This window comes from Chinchilla lanigera, unplaced genomic scaffold (assembly GCF_000276665.1).
Source record: "Chinchilla lanigera isolate Chin_1 unplaced genomic scaffold, ChiLan1.0 scaffold00029, whole genome shotgun sequence".
Lineage (NCBI taxonomy): Eukaryota > Metazoa > Chordata > Mammalia > Rodentia > Chinchillidae > Chinchilla > Chinchilla lanigera.
Genome location: NW_004955430.1, coordinates 9,441,076 through 9,462,847, shown reverse-complemented (window position 1 = coordinate 9,462,847; position 21,772 = coordinate 9,441,076). Strand labels below are relative to the sequence as shown.

The window sequence follows — 21,772 nt, the reverse complement described above, 5'->3', positions numbered from 1 at the left end:
CAGGGCTGGGGTTATAGCTCAGTGGCGCAGTGCCTGCCTGGCAAGCTTGAGGTCCTGAGTTCAATTCCTGGTACAAAAAAAAAAAATTAAGATTCACTGAATACCAAATCAGAGATTTTCCACATATAAAGCAAGTTTAAATTTGCCCTAGTATTGAACATGTTCTCCCTGGTAACTGATGGCTGAGTGTTAATGGTTAAAGAATGCTTCATGCGCTTCCTCTGTACGAAGCATTTTACATGTGTTGGGTCCTTTAATCATCAAGGGATGCTGTGAGGTCATTGCTGTAACTACCTCTCTCCTTACAGTTAAGGGAACTGAGTCACAGGGGGGCTATAAGTAGCTCCATGTATAAAAAGTATTACTAGTCATAACTGAGCAATGAGAAATTTCTGCTTTATCAGGCAAAGTCAAATAATAAAATGGGGTAAGAAATTAAGATATTTTTTACTCCCTCAATAAAACTTAGGGAAGGAAGCTGAATAAAGAGTTTCTTTTAATTTTATGAACCTTACATGTTCTATTTGAAAAATATTTACAAAAATAAAAAAATAATCTATAACCTCTCTCTCTTGGTAAAAACGATCTGTTTTTTCCTGTACTCTCATACCACAGTCAACACAGAAGACATTAATGACCTCAAAAGTTGTGGGGATTTCTCCCCACCCACAAGCAGTCAGTCTACAGTACCAGCTGGGGGTATGCCAACTACTGTAGGGTCCCCTAGGACTGCCCTACCCTCGAGTTCTGATTTACAACCCCCTAATTATTACACCTGTAGTTGTTATACCTTTGCTAGTGGTCCACCTGCTATACATTGGAGTCCCCATGGTCTCTTCTTTGGGTTTCAATAATTTGCTCAAGCACCTCACAAAACTTGGGAGATACTTGTACTGATTTATCATAAAGAATGTTGCAGTGGACACAGATGAAGAGATATAGAGGACGAGGAATGGAAGAAGAGCCCCTCTCTGTGTGGCACTTGCCAGGAACCTCCGCAGGTCTGCTATCTGGAAGCTTTCTAAACCCTGTTCTTTGAGTTTTTATGGAGATTTTAGTGATTATCTAATGCTAGTGGACTGGATGGGGAAACCCAGCAAGGCCTGTGTATTTCAGCATTCTTCCTGGCCTCTGTGTGCAACATTCCTTCCTCAGGTATATGAAACAGGGCCCCTGGAATGAAGAGGGTCTTATGACTTAACTATCAGACAAGGTTAGGTCAGAGACTATCTTTATGCCTAGTTCCAGGATAGCAGTGGGGGAGGGGTAAAGTTTTTTGGTCTGCCAAAGGAAGGATGAGTTCTACGTTCTATGGCCTGCCTTGAGGAGGGAGTTAATGAGCTAGAAAGCATGTCTCTACTCACATATCTCACAGTATCCCATGTGTCCAACCTATGGCAACCACATCATCTGAATGAATTATTTTAGCATGCCAACATTTGACTTCTGAAAGAGATTTGTAACTCTTTCACATGTAAATCAAGGAAGAGAATGTGGACTTGATATGTACTTGATAAATGCCACGGATATGCTGTAAGTCAGACAGCAGTTTGATAAATACATTTCAGGGGTGGAAAAATAAACGTTTCTCCCTGTCCTTCACCTTATGGACCTGCAACAGCTCTTGTTGGGCTGCAGCAGAGAAGGGGTTGGAATGATCTCTATTCATTAAGCCAGCGGAAGCAACATGATTGGCGAAGAGGTGGACTGGCAAAAGCCTACACCTCACCTGGACACCCTAATACTAAGACAGACACTTAACTTTATTACAAGGAGCAGCATTCTTTAGTGGTTTTATTGAAGTTGCTAGAGGAGTGTAAAGGCATGAAAAGTCACACGAAATACTGTTGAATTATAGTTTGAAGGTCTTTGCTGTAGACTGGGATAGACAGGAATAAGCATCACTGTGACATTAGGACATGGGGTACTGTGATTGGGGCTCAGTGATTGTCATGAAAACTTATTCTCTTCAGACAATTCCAGAGTCCCCTGACCTTGTCGTTCTGATGGTTGGACACTACAGTGCTTCCGTGGTTGAGAAATAAGGAAGCCTACTACTTGAGTTCTGTGTGTGTGTGTGTGTGTCCCCACGCATGCGCAGGCAGACACGTGCACACATTGAGAAAGAGGAGAAAAGGAAGGGAGGGAAGGATGAAGTAAAGTTGTTTTGTTTGACATAGGGTCTCACTGTGTTGCGCTCAGTCTGGCTTTGAACTCTTGGGCTCAAGCTGTCACTGGCTAGCTTGGGTCCTTGCTTCAGTGATAATGAAAGTTAAAACTGGCATTCAACAGGAATTTACAGGAAAAATATTTAATTGGAAAGAAAAGGGGAAGGGAAGGCACAGCTCTGACAAAGATCAAGCCAGTCCCCTAACGAAAGTAAGACAAGATAGAAAAGAACTTCACTTTGAGAAGCTAAAGGGAGCACTAGTTTGCAGAGGTAGGTCAGACTAGCCCATTTATGAAAGACCAGAGACCAGTTTTATGTTGTTGGCTGGGGCCTGGTTGGCTATGATCTCAGTCCTAATTTTGTAGCCTATGGCTTAAGGGGCAGTTTGGTTCTCATGAGAGGGTTGTCTCTGGGGCAGTCTCAGTCATGTGAGATTCTGCTAGAATACAAAGTGATCCTTAGTTTAGGGTAATGGAGACTTCAGGGTATATAGCTGAATGTCCCTGTAAATATCTTACCCTGGTGTCCATAATCTTAAGATGGATGAGATACGCTAGGTAAATTAGGTCTAAAAATCTTTGTTTTGTCAGCTTTTAGACATTTCCTAAATGACTAACATGTATGTGTACAGAGCTGAGAAGAAATTTGACCCCGATTTTTACAAAATGAAGATCAGACATTGTGTACCTGTAGGCCCTCATGAACAACAATGGTTTTGAGCAATAACTGCCTTGAAGTTTGTGACTGCCTCAGAAGAAAGCACAAATAATGCTTTTAATGAGTAGAGGGTTAAGGGCCCAGAAGTTTCATTTGTCCTTTGTCCTTATGATGCTCTTTGAAGATGTCAGAGTGATCCTGCTGTGTCAGCCTCCCTGTAGGTACCTGGGACTACAGGCACGTGCCACCACACCCAACTTACCGGTGCATGTTAAAGGTGTTTTTTTACTTGGAAAAATAAGTTGAAATAAATTACTTTAAAGGCTTTTCTAGTTTTTAAATGATGATTTCACACCATAAATTTAACGTTTTTTGTTGTTGTTGTTGTTTTGTTTTGTTTTTGTTTTTGTTTTTGTTTTTTTCTTTTTTTTTCCAGTACCAGGAATTGGACTCACGACCTTGCGCCTGCTGGGCAGGCGCTGTGCCACTGAGCTATATCCCCAGCCCCAGATTTAACATTTTGAGCTTTAAACTTCAGTTCAAAATTTTTAAGGCCATTCTCATTCATATTCAACATGTCTGTTTGCATCCTATGGCGAAAATGGGAATTTTATTTACTAAGGAATTTAGTAAACATACGTTTTCTTAAAGTATCTTTAAAAATCATATTAAACTACCCTAGTGTCCACTGACATCCCTACTTTAACAGTGTAGAAGAAAGCCCTTTACTAAGTACTACTCAGTGTTTGCGTTTGGGCAAAATATTATAATTATTTACACTTTTCATTATTTCACTTGTATCTTATTATTTAGTGTTCTTTAGAGTATAGATTTGTTTAAAGAATGAAGAATTGTTTAGAAACTGATTTGGAATCAATTTGGTCATTTAAAAATATTAACATGTCTTTTTTTCCTTGGTAATTCTACTTTTTAAAACTTATTCTATTTGCATAATAATTTGATTTCCTTATAAAAATATGATCCAATTAAATTGTAGAAAATCGAAAACAAAGGAAGAGGAAAAATCACCTATACTTCCACCATATGAACGGTAGCTAATATACACACTTTTCACCTTTTCCCATGCAGTTTTTTCAAAATCCAAGTAATTCTTTACCTAGTACTTTGCAACCTGTTGCCCCAATTAGTATATAACATATTATTATTAAAGGTTCTCCTACAAGAACATTAAGACTGTATAGCATTCCATTTAGGAATTTACCACAAGTTACTTACACCATGTATCATATGTGTACATGTCTGTGCATGTTGCCTTTGTGTATATGATGAATATTGCAGGAGTTAGGTTTTTACGTCCATTCATAATTCCTTGGAATAACTTTGTAGGATTATGTTAATAATGAAAAACAACAAAATTAATACTTATAGTGTTAACTAAGCAGAATGCAAATTATTTCATCTCTAAAATCTCATATAATTCAGTCCTCCTACAATCATAAGGTAGAAACTATCATCACCATTGTATAGACAGGTACAAAGAGCTTTGCTGTCTGGTCCAGTCACAGAGACGGTAAGTGGCAATCCCAGGAGACAGTGATGCTAGAGCTTACGATTCATAGTCCAGCTCACTCCCTAACATGGCTGTACTGTTTTATACATCCATGCCACTTATTTTTATACTCCCTAAGAAGTTCTATTTGTGTTCCTGTTACATTATTTTCTGATAGTGTCTTCACTGCTGTTGCCATATGCTTCTTGCTTGGGTTTTGTTCTCACTGTGTGTGTGTTTTGCCCTTGTGTACTCCACAGTTTCCTCAGAACATCCGTGGCCTTCTTCCTTCTCCGTGAGACTTTCCGTTTCCTTCACTTCCCACTTCTTGTTCCCCATCTGCTCGAGAAATACTGGGCGTCTTTCCTGTCTTCTGGTTCCTATATTTAGCCTGCTTCTGCTGTCTGCAGTCAGTGTTGATTCCCTTGTCTGCTTCTCATGTGATCTGAGGCCTTGTGCAGAGCTCCACCCCAGGGCCTGTCTGGTCCCCCTTTGCCTATGGGGTTTGAATTAGTTTATGACAGAGATCCTGTGGCAGCAAGAATATAATGAATAATCATCTATAAGCATTATGAGTTTTGAGGATAGTGGCCACAGCAGCCTATCATGTCAGTCCCTGACCCCAAAAACAGTTACCTGAAGGAAAAAATACAGTAAAGATGAAAGGGAAGCCTTTCTGCCGGACTTCAGCTCCTGCTGTTTCCCGTGTTCTCAACTCCATGCCTCGTTCTTTATCCACAGACCACATTCTGCTGCCTCCACTCCATTGCTTTACCAGTCCAATGCGTCCTAAAACACCTTTTCTCATAATTTCTTCTGAGGTCATTCTTCCTCATCCTTCAAGATGTCTCAGAAATACAACCTCTTCCACAACATGACCTCTTTCATTTCCATATCCACAATTAGAAGTCATCTAGTCTTCCCAAAATTATGAAGGACCCTGCCTCATCTCTCTTCTATAGAGCTCTCTTACTCCTGTCTTGGCTTTATGTTGAGGCTGTACCTCTCTCTAACCTTACAGAGGTATGTCCATGCCTCACTCATTATTGTATTTCCCACAAGGCCTAACACAATGCAGGTGCATACATTTGTTGAATAAATTGATGAGTAAGTGATAATTTTTAAAAACTTACCCCATGTTTAGGTTAGAAATAGTGAAAAAGATGTTGAAACATTTAATAAAACTAATATATAAAATTTGTGTATTATAAACAACTGAGTTTTGTAATATTCAAGAGATATGATTCGTCAACATTGAGGAGGGGAGAAATTGTAGAAACACCACTTTTTAAAAAGCAAATTCAAAAATTATTCTGCTTAGTAAGTCAAAATGAAAATCATTCAACAAACAATAAAATAGAGTTGGTCATACTTGAATGTTTTTAAGGAGAACAATATGGTAATCAATTTAAAGTTAGGACTTTCCATTACAATTGGTGAATCTCTGTTAAAGGAACCTGAAATACAGGTTTATTCATTGAGAGGGCTATAATAACTGAGCATAAGAACGAGTGTGCACAGGGAAGAAATGGAAGTTGTGGGCCCAGTAACAGCCTCTTGAACTGCTGTCTAAACCTTAGCATAGGGGGCTGGGGATTTAGCTCAGCGGCAAAGCGCCTGCCTGGCAAGCGCAAGGTCGTGAGTTCGGTTCCCGGTACCGGAGAAAAACCAAAAACCAAAAAAAAAAATAAATAAAAAAAATAAACCTTAGCATATACTTCTGGAGAATTTGAGTTACAGAGAAGTAGGCCATGTTTCATGTAGGAAATATAATGTAAGAAATAATGAGAAATACCTAGATCATAGATTTGTTGTGGAAATCAAATGCGTTAGCACATATGAAGCTCAGTGTCGAGCATATTATGCTCACTATAAAAGAGCAAGATGCTATTTTTCTCTTCTGATGGAGTAGTCCTCCGTCTCTGGTTCTTCCCTACAGGGATTCCAGGTCCAGTTGGTGATGTTGTATGCTGTAGTCTACATGTGGCTCTACTTCGTAATCCTCTATCAATTTCTTGCCTTGCATATTACTTGGCTATCCAGAAGTACAACAGTATTGGCGTGTTAAACACTCATCAATCTTCTGGGCTAAGCTTCACGAATGTCTTAACACCAGAAATTAGTGTTTTCCAATAGTGAATCATAAAACTTCCAATAGTAAATCATAAAGACAAGAGTAAGAGAGCTCTATAGAATTCTCTATAGAATAGAGAATCTTAAAACTTTGTATTTAAAATTCATTTCACTAGCTGGGCATGGTGACTCACGCCTGTAATCCCAGCACTTGGGAGGCTGAGGCAGGATGATCATTGCAAGTTTGAGGCCAGCCTGCACTACAAAGTGAGCTCAAAGAAATTACTTTAGTGAACGCCTACTCTGTGCCAGACATATGTTGTCCACACATTCTCACTTTGTTCTCCCATCAGTCTGTATTTGTGCCAGGTGGGAATAAGGGCACCAAGAAATTAAGGAATTTGTCTAAGATTAAAAGCTAGTAACAGACTGAAACAGGATTTGAACCCAGTTATGTCTACTTCAGAATTCCACCATGCTCTATGGCACTTCTTTTTATATTAGAAGACAAGACATATGCAAAAGTAAATATGATAAGCATTTCTCTTGGATACATTATTTACACGTCAATAAGTGTAAGTAGTGAAACGATTAACATTGTTTCATAAAACCTTAAAATAATTAGCCAGGCATTTATATTTTATTGTAGACCAGTTTAACAAAAGGAAATGGCTATATTTGTCAGTGTATAAAACATTGTAGGTTGGAATGAATGTGGAACATGAGAAACTCAAAAATGGATAGTTGGCTTCCATAATTTTAGAAGCTTGATTCTTAGCTCTTCCTTTTATCTGTAATCATATAATATAGTGAAGAATAAATGGCAAGCCATCCTTTTGCCTCCAAGTGAAATCATTTCTATTTATAGACTCTGATAGTTGAAGTTTAGGAATGTTTTAAGATTAAACAACTAGTCTAGAGTGATAATACACTGGATTTCAAACTTCCAAGTGGAAGAGATTCTTGGCCCTTTTGCCTGCTTCAACAAGAGTAGACCTCTTTAATGTCATATATTGGGTTTTTTGTTATGTAAAAAAGACCATTGAGCAAAAGTTGTTGTTCCTACAGTTTATATCAAGACAAACAGATTCTGTCTTAATGAGATTCAGCTGGGTTTGGGACTTGCATGATGCTCTTCAGTTGCTGCTACAGGGTCCAGAGCAAAAACACAAACTTGGAAATTTGTGTTTTTATGTTTGCATGTATTCACTGAGCAACTGTGCAGGGCTACTGTCTGGGTGTCCCCATGTGTATGTACAAGTCCTGCAGTGCCCAATTTAAAAGGCCCCAGGCTCATTACAGTTTTTACTACAATAATGTTTCTGCTAAGGCAGTAAAGTGTTTTGAGGAAGAGGCTACAGATGTAGCTACAGACTTCCCTTCAGTTGGCTAGTGCCTCAGCCAGCAGGCTGAGCCCATCTCCTAGAAAGTGTCTTCTTCTCTCATAGCTTTTGAAAAGAAAACCAACTGAATTGAATAGAATAAAGACCTTTAAGTAGGAACTTTAGGGATGACTGCGAGAAATTAAACCTCCCAAGGGCTTTTGCATCTGTATTCCTAGTGCCCTTTGTCCACTAAGGGCTGGCATCACCCTAATTGCTATTAGCCAGATGCAAGAAGAAATGGCCATAGCTGGACCCTCTTTTTATAAAATATTGCTAAGCATAGTTTCAGTACCATTCTAGACTCATCCAGTTGGCTTACTGTCCATAACAGACTGAAAAAGTGACTTGTTTAGTAGCAGAGACAAGAGGCTGGAACCAGAATTGAGAGCAATGTTTCTTATTTCACTGTAAGATTTTTATGCACTCCACCCCATAGGCTCGTAATTCATATAACTTTCTTATTCCAACTCCCTATTTGTAAACTGCTTGGGCATAAAGCTCTGACATGTGCGTCCTCCAGACTGCTGAATTTCAGCCAGAATGGAGAGGGGATTATTGAAGGTTACATGACTTGTTTGCAGGACCAGGAATAGCATTGAAGTGTCATTGTGCCATATGTCAGTGCAGTGTTCATTCCATTCTACTACTGTTCCAGTTATTTATTGCTGCATAGTTAACCACTCCAAAATGTATCCCTTTAATATAACAACATTCTCGTTTCTCTTAGGTCTTTAGGTCAGGAATTTGGATAGGGCTCAGGTAGGACATTCTTTTCCACATGATACTGATGGGTCACTCACCGACCTGCCTTCAGTTTGGTGGGGCTGAACAGCCCAGGAAACTTCATGCATGTGTATATAGCTTCAGTGCTAGCTTCTCCTATGGTTTTTCTCTCAATGTATTCTCTCTCTCCTTAAGATTGTAGCATGAAATTTTTAAAGCTTGGGTAGCCCTCTTCCTCTAGAGAAAGCAAAAGTCAGCAGGCCTCTTAAACTTCCCCGCAATTGGTACAGATTAACTTCTGCTATGGTCTTTCCATCAAGGCAAGTAACAAGGCTAGTCCAGTACCAAGGCCAGCTTGGGGGTTAGGGAGTAGGGAGACCGTACCACCTCCAATGAGTGGAGCAACCTGCAGATTGAGGGAGAAAAGGAATTGATGGTGGCCGTGGAGACTAATGGCAACCACAGTTAACCATTTCTTTAAGTTCTTTAATTTCCATAGCACCTGACTGAAAGGGGGAGTTTAAACTTGTACGAAAACAAAGAAACAGAAAAATGCCCTGAAATGCCTTATCTTTTTCACCTTCATGCCCAACAGAGGAGTTAGGAATGTAGCATTCCCTACCTACACAAAGTCCTCTATTATGGCTTGGAGCAAAAATGTCTCCCATGGGCCTCATGCATTCGTTGCTGGGGTGTTGGAAAGTGAATCGAGAGGCACTGTGCTCATCCCTGGACTAGTACACAGATGATTTCAGAGCTAAATGTGCTGTAGGGAGGTGGAGTCTGGTTGGAAGAGGTGGGTCACTGGGCAGGCGACCTTTTAAGTTGTGAGTGTTGGATATTTTGTCCCATTGACAAGAAAATGACTAAGATACCTATCATCATCCTTTGCCTGCACTGCTTCTGATGGCAGTTGTTCTTGAGAACAGGAAGAGGGGCTGCTGCTCTTTGTAGGATTCATAAAGAACATGGTTAGTGCTTGTGTAATCCTACAGTGGACATTTCACAACAATATGTTTTTAGAGTTACTGTTATATCTGAGTTTTGTGTTAGGCATTTTAATCCATACTTCCTAAGGGCAAGTTCTCCAGGCAGCTGTTAAAAGCAGTATTTTTCATTCTGTGTATATGTATTTATAAAATGGAATATACCTAGAAATAACTTTTTCTACTATTGATTTTCATATGCAGGTCAAACTACACTTACTCTCTAAAAGGTGTGAGGAGAGCATACCTCAGTAGGTTTTTTTCTTCCCTTTTTCTTAAAGACACGGGATTTTTATGTGAATGGGCAAGCGTCTAAAACTAGAAAATCAGTTTTCTGGCCTGTGGCAACCCTGGCATCATCCTTTCTTTGTATTTCAACTAACCAGGTTTAAAATATCCCAAATGATGAGGATTATTCTCTTTCTCCAATAAAAACTACCATAATCTTACAAATTTGCTTAGGAACACTTTTACATATATTTTTTTTCCTTGAAAAAAAAAGAGACTTTATCCTTTTGTTATAGTTAGACTGTCTTTTACCACTTTGATGATTACTCAACCCAGAATTCTCCTTCCCAGAAACAAATGACATGTTCTTCTGCAGGGGAGGAAATGTAAGGACAGCCATTTATGGGCTGCTAGGACAAAACTTTGCTAAGTGCTTTGGGAAATCTCACATTTTCAAATATAAACTTTGTCTAGAAAATTGAGATTTGTCTTACATTGTTAAAACAATTTTAGGTTTTCTGGGGATGGAGAAACTGAGCGACACTTGGAGAAGTGGAATGAACCAAGCTTTATTACACTAGCAGGCCTGGAGGAGTTCGGCACTCCAAAGCCTGAGCCCTAAGCCTGGGCTGTAAGTGTGAGAGCCTTATGTAGGGCATGTGGTGGGAAAGGGCAAACAAATGAAGTTGCATAAGCAGAATAAAGGCAGTTATTCAAAGGCAGCAGGTTTACGGCTCTGTACCTCTGGGTGGCCTTGGCCTCATGGGTGAGATAACAGGATGCAGTGAAGCTTATCAGGCCAGGGTGCAGCTGGTACACAAAAAGGAGGGAGGGGGTGTCACTAGGGGGCGTCAGAGTTGAAAAGTTTTGTTTTCCTCAACATCCTCCCCTTTGATGTCCCTGTATTTCCCTATCATCATTTTGAAGAGTCTCTATCTGTGTATGGTTAAGGTCTGGGCATTGAGCCGCCTGGTGATGGAGTGGGTAATCTAGTTAATCTAGTGAGACTCAAGGTTTTGGGGAGCAGCCCTGTACGGTGAGGGGAGAAGAGCAACAACTGTGAACTGATGATTATTTGAATGCGGTCTTGTAAAAACTGTAACAGGAGTCTGAGAAGGCAGGCCCTAAAACAAGGAAAGAGAACTATACAGATCAATGGTCCTGACAAGGGAAGGAGCGAAGAGGCCCATGCCCAGACGTTAATCCAGGAGTCGGACATAGTCTGGCAATAAGACGATTATAGTGGCTAACATGACTGTGTACATAGTGATTCCACCCTGGAGGCATGAAGCAGCCTAGTTACAGTTCCAACAGGATGGAAAGAATCCACAAAGAGAGGCATAGTAAAAACGGCGTCGGAAGTCTGCCTTATCTGTCATGAGCCTTTCTATTAGTCGTCAAGCAAGGGGAAGCCAGGAAAAGGAAAATAATGTGACTTTCTCCAGGGACAGATACCAGAGTACCCCAGTTTAGAAAAGTCCCCTTTTAGTTTATACTTAGCTTTCATGGAGCGGGGCAGGGGGATCAATATCCTCCCATGTACAGTGTCCCCAAGTTTCTGTCGTGCGTACACTAGTCAGGTTCTAGTGTGGCTAGAGCAGGGCTGTTGTCTCTGCGTGGTGCCTTTGAGGTCACGTTGTGTTCAGACAGTCTCCACCAGAGTTGTTTTCAGAGAATCTCTCAGGTTGGGATGAGCAGTCCAGGTGGCTGAGGATTCTTCAGGATGAACCTTTTTTAGCCTCATATGGTATACCCAAGGGGTGATAACCTGTAATTCTGACAGTAGTCGAAGTGACAGACACAACAGGATGAGGCCCTGTCCACACAGGCTAAAGGGTTCTATTTTCCAGTCTTTGATCCAGACTGAGTCTCCTGGTAGGAATGGGTACACAGGGCTGCCTGAGGTGGTTGGAATTCTGTCAGGAACAATCCTACTCAGGTAGGAGAACACTTTTCCTAGGACGTATAATTTAGCAGTCAGATATGATTTTCCTAGCTGTCTGAGATCTCCTTAGAAGGCTCTCATTAGGGAAGGGGGCCTCCTAAAGGATTTCATAGGGGGAGTAGCTGGATAGTCCCAGCGTACATTGAGCCATGGGCAGTATATCAACCCAGCGTAGGTAACTTTCCTGACAGAGTCTGGCTAGAGTGGTTTTAGGTTACAGTTTGTGCACTCTACTTTCCCTGAACACTGAGGTCCACAGACTGTGGATATTCCATCTGATTTTTAGCAGATCTGCAAGAATCTATGTTATTTCTGTCACAAATGCCAGTCCATTGTCACTCCCAATAGTGAGGGGCAACCCATACTGGGGAATGATTTGTCATAGCAAGACCTTGGCCACCACTTGGGCTCTTTCTGTCCCTGAGGGTATGACTTCTACCCAGCCTGAGTAGGTACAGATGAGGACTAGCAGATATCCATAGCCACAACATAGCTTTACTTCTGTAAAGTCTACCTCTGAGTCTTCAAAGAGAGAGATCCCAGTGTGTAGTAGAGAGATCCCAGAGCAGGTTTTGGCTTTGGCAGAGGGTTGTTCCAGGTGCAAGTTAGGTAACTTCGGCATAGGTGGCACAGAGGAATGACAGTCAAGGGACATAGAAACATTGGCTCAACAGATCCCTAAAACTGTTTTTCCTAGATGAGTTATCCTGTGGTCTTCTTGGACAAAGGGGTAAGCAATCTGCTGGGGTGTGAAAGTTCTTTGGTCTTGGAACGTCCACCATCCTCCCCCATTCTGAGAGTCCCTTCTTCCTGTGCCCAGTGGTTTTCTCAGGAGATTGTCCCCATAGATTTGTCTGCTGGAACACCCAGTATTCCGTTCCATTCACGGGACTTGGGCAGGCGTTGGTAATCCTTCATAAAAGAGCAGTAGAAGGTGTCAACCTCTTTGGGGGTGTAAGGATGGGGAGGGCTCTGGAGGCCTCTGGCCATGGCATTATGTTTGAGATGGACATTTGTGCAGCATTTCTTGCTTTCTGGTCTGCCCACTGGTTTTGTAATAGTCTTGTCCTTTTTGATGCCCTCAACAATGCAAGATAGCTACGCTTTGGGGTTCCCAGATGGCCTCTAGGAGTTGGAGAATTTTTTCTTTATTTTTAATTTCTTTACCCCCTGCTATCAATAGTCTCCTTTCCTTGTATATAGACCATGCCAAATGCAAACTGAGATTCAGGGTAAATGTTGACAGTTTTTCCTCTTGCCCATCAGAGGGCCTGAAGGAGGACTCAGAATTCTGCCCTTTGAGCAGACCATCTCTTGCGGAGTGGGCCAGCCTCAGTGACCTGTTTAGCAGTGGTGACCGCGTATCTGGCAAGGCATTCTCCATCTTGAATGAAACCACTGCCTTCAGTAAACAAAGTGGCATCTGGGCTCTCGGGTCTTGCTGAGGTCGGGGTAACTGGAGAACACTTCATTGATGACTTCTTCACAGTCGTGGTAGTCTGGTGACCCCTCTTTAGTTGGCAAGAAAATGGCTGGGTTTAGGGTCTAAACAGTTTGCACTCAAGGATTTTCACAGAGTAGGCCCTGGTACTGGGTCATGCTAGCATTTGAGAGTCATTTGTGTCCTTGGTTGTTCATCAAGATCATGACAGAGTATAGGACCCTTACTCATACAGCTTGTCTCAGTGTCAGTTTCTTTGATGAAAATGACGGTGGCCACCAGGGCATGGAGACATGGAGGCCATCCTGTTGCCATGGTGTCTAGTTGCTTGGACAGGTATGCCACTGTCCTTTGCCAGGGTCTGACCATTTGGGTTAGAACTCTGAGTGCCACATGGTCCTTTTCATGGATGAAGAAATTGAACTCTCATCTCACATCTGACAGTCCTAGTGTGGGAGCATGAGCAAGCAACCTCTAACCCCTTTGAAGGCCTCTTGTTGCTCCCCCGACTCAGGGGCTTTTCCTCTGACCCTGTCAAGGCCACATCAAGTGGCTTGGCCTTTCTAGAAAATCCTGGTATTCAAATACAACAGAATCCAGCTGTTCCCAGGAACTCTTGGAGCTTTTTCTTGTTGGTTAGTCTTAGGATGGTGCAGATACCCTGTTTCCTTTCTACCCCAGGGACATTTTGTTATGATGAACCCCAGATAACAGAGAGGAGGCATATTTGTGCCTTTTTCCAAAATACCTTGTATCCTGTTGAAAGAGGGCCCGTGTCCCTTCCTAACAGTCGTGTTTTTTCTTACTTGCCAGCAACAGGTCCTCAACATACTAGAGCAGGACAAAGATCAGCTGGTCTCCCAGGAAGGTGGCTAGGTCAGCAGCTAAAGCTTCACTGAATAAGGTGGGGGAGTTCTTAAAGCCCTGAGAGAGTCTGGTCCAAATTAATTGAGTCTTCTGTCTTACTTTAGGATCTTTCCATTCAAAAGCAAATAGAAGCTGACTTTGAGGGGCTCGGCACAAGCAGGAGAAGGCATTTTTAAGATCTAAGTGGGTGAACCATGTTGCCTCAGGCAAAAGCTCAGCAAAGTATAGGGGTCTGGGATGACCAAGTGTGGGGTAACGGTGGCATTATTGACTGCTCAGAGGTCTTGTACCAGTTGGTAGCCACGGCTGGGTTTTCTGACAGGTGGTAGGGGAGTGTTCCAAGGTGACTGACATTCTCTCAATATTCCCACCTCCGTTAGCCAGTTGATGAGTTCTAAGATTTAAATCTGTGCCTCTCTAGGTATGGCATACTGCCTCAGCCTGGTAGGGTTGGTTCCTGGTTTGAGCTCTACTAGGATTGGAGCCCGCTTTTTGGCCAGTCCAGACAGGGACTTGTTGGTCCGTACCTTGGGGTATGCTTCCAACAGCAGTGGAGGGTTTACTTCCCTTTTATCTATCATGTGTAATCTCCATTCTTCTTCTCTGGGGATGGTGACTGACAGGACTAGACTTCTGAGTGCCAAGGCTAGCAGGCTAGCAGGTTCCTCAAGTGTGAAAGTTATTTAGGCTCTGAGCTTAGTAAGTCTCTTCCCAGGAGGAGAATAGGACATTCAGACAGACACAGGAACTCATGAACCACCTCATCTGGCTGGTTTGGGATTGACAGAATGGGCAAACTGTCTGGACCCCTGTGGCCCCTATGGTTGCAGTTTCTCTCTTTGTGTCCACCGTAAGTCACTTGTCTCTCCCTGACTAATATCTTGACTGTGGACTCCCAGAGGCCAAATTTCAGGAAGCCCTGTCTCTCCTGTTCTGATTTGGCTCCTGCCAGGCTGAGCAAGTTTTCTCCTGGCTGCAGCTCAGAATGTTGGTGGTTGGGTGCAAGGGTCCTGATGATTTTCTAAGTCTCGCTGGAAGAGTAAGCACTCATTTTTCCAGTGTCCTGTTTGTTTACAGCTAGCACGTTGGTCATCTTACAAAGGAGAAGGACTTGTTTTTCTCCCTTTCGTGGTGGGTCAGGCTTACGGGTCAGGCCTTCGCATTGCAGCAGCTAGGAGGGAGCCCCTTTGTTTCATTCACCTGTCGGCTTCTCTTTTGGCTTCCCTGTCCCAATTCGTGAAAACTTTGTTAGCCACCTCTAGCAGTTGTGTCCCATTCATTCTGATGAAGCCCTCTAACTTCTGAAATTTTCAATGAATGTCAGAGGCCACCTGACCCATGAAAGTAGCACTGACCATATGTTGATTTTCTGTAGCTTCTGGGTCAAAGCAGGTGTGTAGGCAAACCCTTTACAAAGTCTGTCAAAGAAGTTGGCCAGAGACCTGTCCAGCTTTTGAGTGATAGCAGCAACCTTGGACATGTTGGTGGGTTTCTTTACCCTCTCCTCAGTGTCTCTGAGGAGCACCACTCGGTATTCAGCAAAGGACTTTGTCCCTCCCTGTGCATTGAAATCCCATTCTGTGGAGGACCACCCAGAGGATTCTCATGAACAAAGAACAATTGTCTCCATTTTGGCTAAACCTGGCCCTGTATCCATGTACTGATATGCACAGAGCTAGGTAGGACATTTCCTTATCCCCTCAGATGGCTTTAAGCAATGGAAATGGTTCTAACCAAGGTACTGATACGTAGTCTTAAAGCAGTGCTACAGATAAGTGAAGCACCACCTACAGCTCCCCAGTATTATGTGTGAGCTAGGCCATGTGCAGCTACATTGTTGGCTGAGACAAACCTCGCGATAAGAGGCTATGACTTCTCAGGGCATAAAAAATGTGTAACTGAAGCGCAGACCCCAAAACATTAAATACTGCCTTGAATAGTGTTACGCAGATTACTTTTTCCTCATCTCTGCCTCTCTCTGTCTCTCTCTGTCTCTGTCTCTCTCTGTCTCTGTCTCTGTCTCTCTCTCTGTGTGTGTGTGTATATATATATATATATATAGCAAAGGTGATTTCAGGCCTCCCATTAACCCAGCTCATGGCACTCAGGTACTCACTACTTCCCACCACTCACACGGTCATTCATCCCCGAGCCACTCCCCTCTTCATGAATTAGTAAAACCTGGGTTCATCCCTGAGTCAGGGTCCTTGTTCTGGTTAACCATTGTACTAGCTGAACTTAGGACCACCCCCTTGTCTCCCCACAGCTACACATATGCCTCAGTGTATCTATTCCCACCATGGATTTCACTGGAAGTGGTAGATTGAAATAACTTACTGGAATTCCAATAACTTTTCCATGGGATTACACATACAAACTTTGCCAAACCTTCATGAGGTCCAGGAAGGGCTTTCTATACCATTCCTGTCATGTGTCAGGAGCTGTGGCCTTTTCCCATGTCTCAGGGTCTAGGGTTCCAGAGGGGCCTGAGTCTGGAGCCATTTCCAAGTTTCTGTCAGGATTCTGCATATTTCCTCAATATTGAAGAAGGTGAAGAAGAGCTGGTGGTAGTCATCCCAGGTGGGCTGGTGGGTCTGAGAGATGGATTCCATGAGGTCAGTGAGCACCTGGAACTTTTAAGAATAAGATGGGCTGTGGTGTTTCCAGTTCAAAATGTCTGTGGTGCTGAAGAGTTGATAATAGAGTGTGACCTGGCCAGGCTGTTCAACTTTGTTGTCTCCTTCTTGTGCAGGTTGTTGGACCTCAGGGAGGAGCATTTGGAGTGTTGGTGGTTGTGCAGAGCATAGCTGCTGGGTGAGGGGCACATCTGAGGAACAGGGAGGTTCGCCTGAGGAAGGCACTCAGTTGCAGCCCTGGGGAGGTTCGGTCTCTTGTCTCTGAATCTGGGGAGGCCTTTTGAAGTGGGGGATCTGAGGGGGTGGACTATCTGGAAGGGCAGGTGGTGGTGAAGCAGATAGTGGTAAGGTGAAATAGGGTGGAGGGAGGACTTCTTCATGAGGGGTGCCCTCATGAATTGGCTTTTCTTCCTTTTGTCCCTTTAAGGTTCAGTTTGGGTTAGGGCCCTGGACAATGAAGACCCTGCCTTGTCCCTCTTTTCTCTCACAGAATCTTACCTGTGGTGGGAGAATCTGAGCAGTCTCTAACCAGGAATCTACATATGGGGACTGGTCACGGTGGCCAGGCACACCAGTCACTACTTTCTAAACAGTTTGGATTATGTCAGTATTAGGGTTCCTTCTAGTGGCCATCCCGTCTTGAGTCAGAGCCAGTCAATTTCACAAAGGGCTCTAAGTTTGGTGGGTTTCATTTTAACACCATAGTCTCCACTGAAAGCCTTCCTGAAGTTTTTGATCATGCAGTCTAGGACAGTGGGCCTGGAAGGTATGGTCCCCATCTCGTGAGTTTCTCACCCTATACATGGTGTAGTGACAAAGGAACAGAGCTTCCCAGAGGAAACCACTCAGATGCCCATCTGGCTGCTTTCCTAATGGGAGTTTAGGCACATACTGGCTAAGGTGCATCTGTATAAACCGGGGCCTGGTCAGCCTGCTGTTATAGGAGATGAGTTGCCATTATGCTCTACAATGCCACCACAGAACTGCAGGTGAGAGCCCATTCAGATTCCATAGCTTATACCAGGGAGCCACAGATACATTCACATTCATTCACACAATCATTCAGAGGTTAAAACATTCCTATCCCCTTTTGACATTCCCTGAGTGGGGTCTCCAGTATGGGACCCTAGAGGGTAATCAATCTCCCCTTCTTTCCATGGAAACGGACCTGACTCGGGACCAAAGGCCCCAGGGCCTTACCTTGTCCAGAAGTCCCCACAGGGAACTGGTTCACTTCTTGGCTGAGTCCAGTCAGTAGGATGTCAGAGTACCCACCGGTCCCGTCACCTGAGGAAGGAAGTCTCACCAATTGGGTTAGAGGCACACCACGCAGTTCTCCAAAGAGGGAACCCTGCAGGTGCTCCTTTGACTGTAAGCCAGTGGCTCAAGGGGCCAGTTTTCCCAGCCAGGAAACCAAAAGTTACAGCAATTTTAGGTTTTCCAGGGGTGAGGAAACCAAGTGGCACTTGGAGAAGTGGAAGGAACCATGCTTTTTTACACTAGCAGGCCCGGAGGACGTCGACACTCCAAAGCCTGAGCCCTAAGCCTGGGCTGTAAGTGTGAGAGCCTTATATAGGGTCTGTGGTGGGAAAGGGCAAACAAGCAAAGTTGCAGAAGCAGAACAAAGGCAGTTACTCAAAGGCAACAGGTTCACAGCTCTGCACATCTGGTTGGCTTTGGCCTCATGGGTGAGGTAACAGGATGCAGTGAAGCTGTCTGCTTAACAGGCCAGGGTGCAGCTGGTGTAGGTCAGCAGGGGGCGTCGGAGTTGACAAGTTTTCTTTTCCCAGCAATATAAATGGAAATCTTTAGTTTCCTAAAAGTGTGGGAGGGAGAATTAAATGTTTTCATACCATTTGCCTAGATGTATCGTCCACTGAAATCCAGTTTGCCTGTTTAATTTGTGTTGCTCAATGTTTATTGAAAATATTTTATGGAAATGTTTGTGCTAATATTGTTTGGTCAATTTTTCATGTATGTTATACTCTGAGCAGCTACTTTGAAGATAACAATACCCAATGTATTAACCATTATTATCCCTATTATCTTGTTTTGAAATTTTATTTCATTCTTTTTATTGTTTTTTCTCTTTAAAAGAAATTTTATGTACTATTTTCTACAAAGTTGTATGTGTAAACATTTAAACATGGCACAAAAATAGAATGCAATTAGGAATATTCTAGACTTCTTTTTAAATTTTCATTTTATCCTGTTTCTATTTTGTTGATGATGGCACTGGTAGGTTTTTGTTATTTGCTATTTTCTTTGTTTATCTAGGTTTGAAAAGAGATTGTACCTCTTTAAAATGGTCCAGATCATGAGAACCTTGGAGATTTTATTTGAATATATTTTAAAATTTCCATGTCTTTATTCACTTCATTTAGGAAGAAGAATTAGAAGCCCAGATTTCCTTCCTTCAAGGACAGTTGAATGACCTGGATGCCATGTGCAAATACTGTGCTAAGGTGATGGACACGCATCTTGGTGAGTGAGCTACATTGGTCCTGGGAGTGAGTGGTTTTAATAATAATAGCCGGTAGCATTACTGTGCGCTCAGTCCTGCATTGAGCTCTTGACATTGAATTACCTCATTTATTTCTCACAACAGCGCTATAGTAGAAGTACTGTTACTATCTACATTATACAAATGAGGAAACTGAAGCCCAGAGACTAATGAAATTCCCCAAGGTTACACCATTACTAAGAGAAGTGGCAGTTCAAATGTAAGCAATCCAACTGTAGATTTCAGTTCCCAACTGCTACGCCGCCTTTTGTAAATGTCTCTCTGCCTCTAACCAAAGTGATATGCTGAAATTTCAAGATTAAACAATCAGCAGTTTTGCTGTGGTGGCCTGTCTGTAATCACTGATACGATTATTTTGACAATAACTTCTTTATTTTTTTTAGTATAAGGTTATTTTTATCATAAATGCAGTACCTATTTTTACTTCTGCTCTTAAAGAATATTTGAGTTTGAAATTCATTTATACGTGCATGTACTGGTCACATTAGAAAATCTTCAGGTACTACTGTACCTTTGTAAAGATTCCATGTTTTGTATTAGGAACAGTCTCTGCCGGATCATGTTGTATTGCTTCCAGAATTCTGTGCTGCTTGCAAAAGATTTTTTTTGTGTATATTGTTACTCCTTCTCAACACTGCTAGGGAAATGCTTTCTTTTCCCTGTTGAGCAAATTCGAGAAACAAGATATGTGTTCTTATGAACAGGTCAACATGCAGCACCAGGAGTGTGTAGAAATGGCAGTATCAGGTACTGTAGGAAACTAAGATGCATCCCACCTGTAAGGGAGAATCAGAGTAAATCCAGCAAGGCCCTTCCCACTGCAGAGCCCCTGAGAGTAGTCCATTTCTGGAGTCTTCACTAGAGGTTATTCTCTTTCTCACCCATTAAGCCATCTCTCAGTCTGTTAGGTCAGGAATCTATTACAAGTGACCAAAATGGCTTCAATTGGGTATAGATTAACTCATAGTGATCTCAAGCAAGTAATAAAGATTAAATTTATTAAAGATTAATAAATTTGTTTGTTAATCTTAGAAAGATATGATCTAAGTGACTGGCTGCTTCCCCACTAGCTGGGCCCTGTCTTACCCTTAGCTTTATTTCCACTGTCTCAGCCACTCCTTCAGAAAAAGGCTCAAGAGAAGGAAACAGCAGAAGAAACCCTGACAGATGATCAGCAGGGTAGTATCTCAGATCACACCAGGAAATTGTACCTCTGTCATGTCCGACTCCACTCCCTTCTAAATTCTTATTATTTATACTGAAGTAGCCATTCAAAAATACATATAGTATTTAGTCTTATGAATCTCTTAATGTCTAATATGATCATACTGTAAAATGAAAATAAAAGAATGGTTTAATGTGAATAACATTTATATAACTAATTGGTTGTTGAAATATAATTTTAATTTTATAAAGAGAAAGTGTGTGTGTGTGTGTGTGTGTGTGTGTGTGTCTGTGTGTGTCTGTGTGTGTCTGTGTGTGTGTGTGTGTTTCTGCTTGTCTGGCTACCTGGGTGACCTTTGCATTATTTGATTTTGGCTTTGACCAAAGTAGGAGAGCAATGAAATAATTGGAAGAAATATTTACTTTCCAAGTTGTTTGGTATGTGGTGGCAGCTTTATTTAAACTCAGAATTTTCAAGCAGCTTTTGCTCTGATTTTGGTCTTTCAATCAGCACTAAAAGAGCATTTTTTCATTGCATGGGGCCAGGGAAACACTTGAATTAAGTAAAGGCCATACAGCTGTGAATTTTCAACTAACTGCAGAACTACATTTGCTTTTGTGCATACGTTTCACTTTCAGCCAAAATCTGTTCACATAATTGTCAGCTTTTTCTTATATAAATAGCAGCATGACTACATTTTTTAAATGGAATCGAGGGATGCTAGAAAGAACCCTTAACCCCAAAGTCCACAGACACATTTCAATTTATCTGCATAATTTAATAGTGACATAAAAAGGATGCTCCTATTTGGTAGGCAGTTTTAATTCTAATGAAAGATTTGAGGAAAACACCAAGGTTGATTCACATGAGGCTCTTGATGTACTTTTTGAGCTATACTTTTTAAAAAATGATTAATACCCTAGTATTTTTCCTTGTGATTTTTTGTGCTTTTGATTGTTAAAGAATGGAATGACTGAAATATCCATTAGTAAGGGATTTGCTGTAACAAAGTAATACAGTCTTTATAAGGATTATAATACTTTTTTATTTATTAATGTAAGGAGCTGTTCGTCACAGCTTAAGTTTAAAAAAGCAGGTGTCAAATAATATATATTTAATGTGAAAATAACCATGAACAAAAGTTGCCTTGGTGAAAGGAAGATTATAGAGGAACTTTCCAAGAAACCTAGTATCTTATGCTTATAAAATGTAAGACATTCGCTTAAATTTATGGACAGTTTAAGTGCATGTAAATAGCTCTCAGGGACCAATCTGTATAGATCAGGCAAGAGGTAGTTGTAAGAGCTGTGGAGTAGGATCTGAAGAGAAACCACCTCATGTGACACCAAATGACCTGGATGGAATCTAGGCTCTGTCGCTAGCATAGCCAGCTTATGAGTTTGTTCTCATATATGAAATGGAGATAAGAATGTCTGTCTTGCCAGTATGTTTACAGAATATA

At 41.9% G+C, this 21,772-nt stretch overlaps 1 protein-coding gene across 4 annotated transcripts in view; it reads left to right on the top strand.

The window, feature by feature from the left end:
* The window catches only part of Tbc1d5 (TBC1 domain family, member 5), a 554,846-nt gene that overhangs the window by 503,863 nt on the left and 29,211 nt on the right, over positions 1 to 21,772 (top strand). For all 4 annotated transcript variants that reach the window (XM_005387456.2, XM_013515658.1, XM_013515660.1 and 1 more), the window contains one exon: positions 19,006 to 19,105. In XM_005387456.2, coding sequence (XP_005387513.1) covers positions 19,006 to 19,105 — 100 coding nt within the window. The remainder of the gene's footprint in view (positions 1 to 19,005; positions 19,106 to 21,772) is intronic.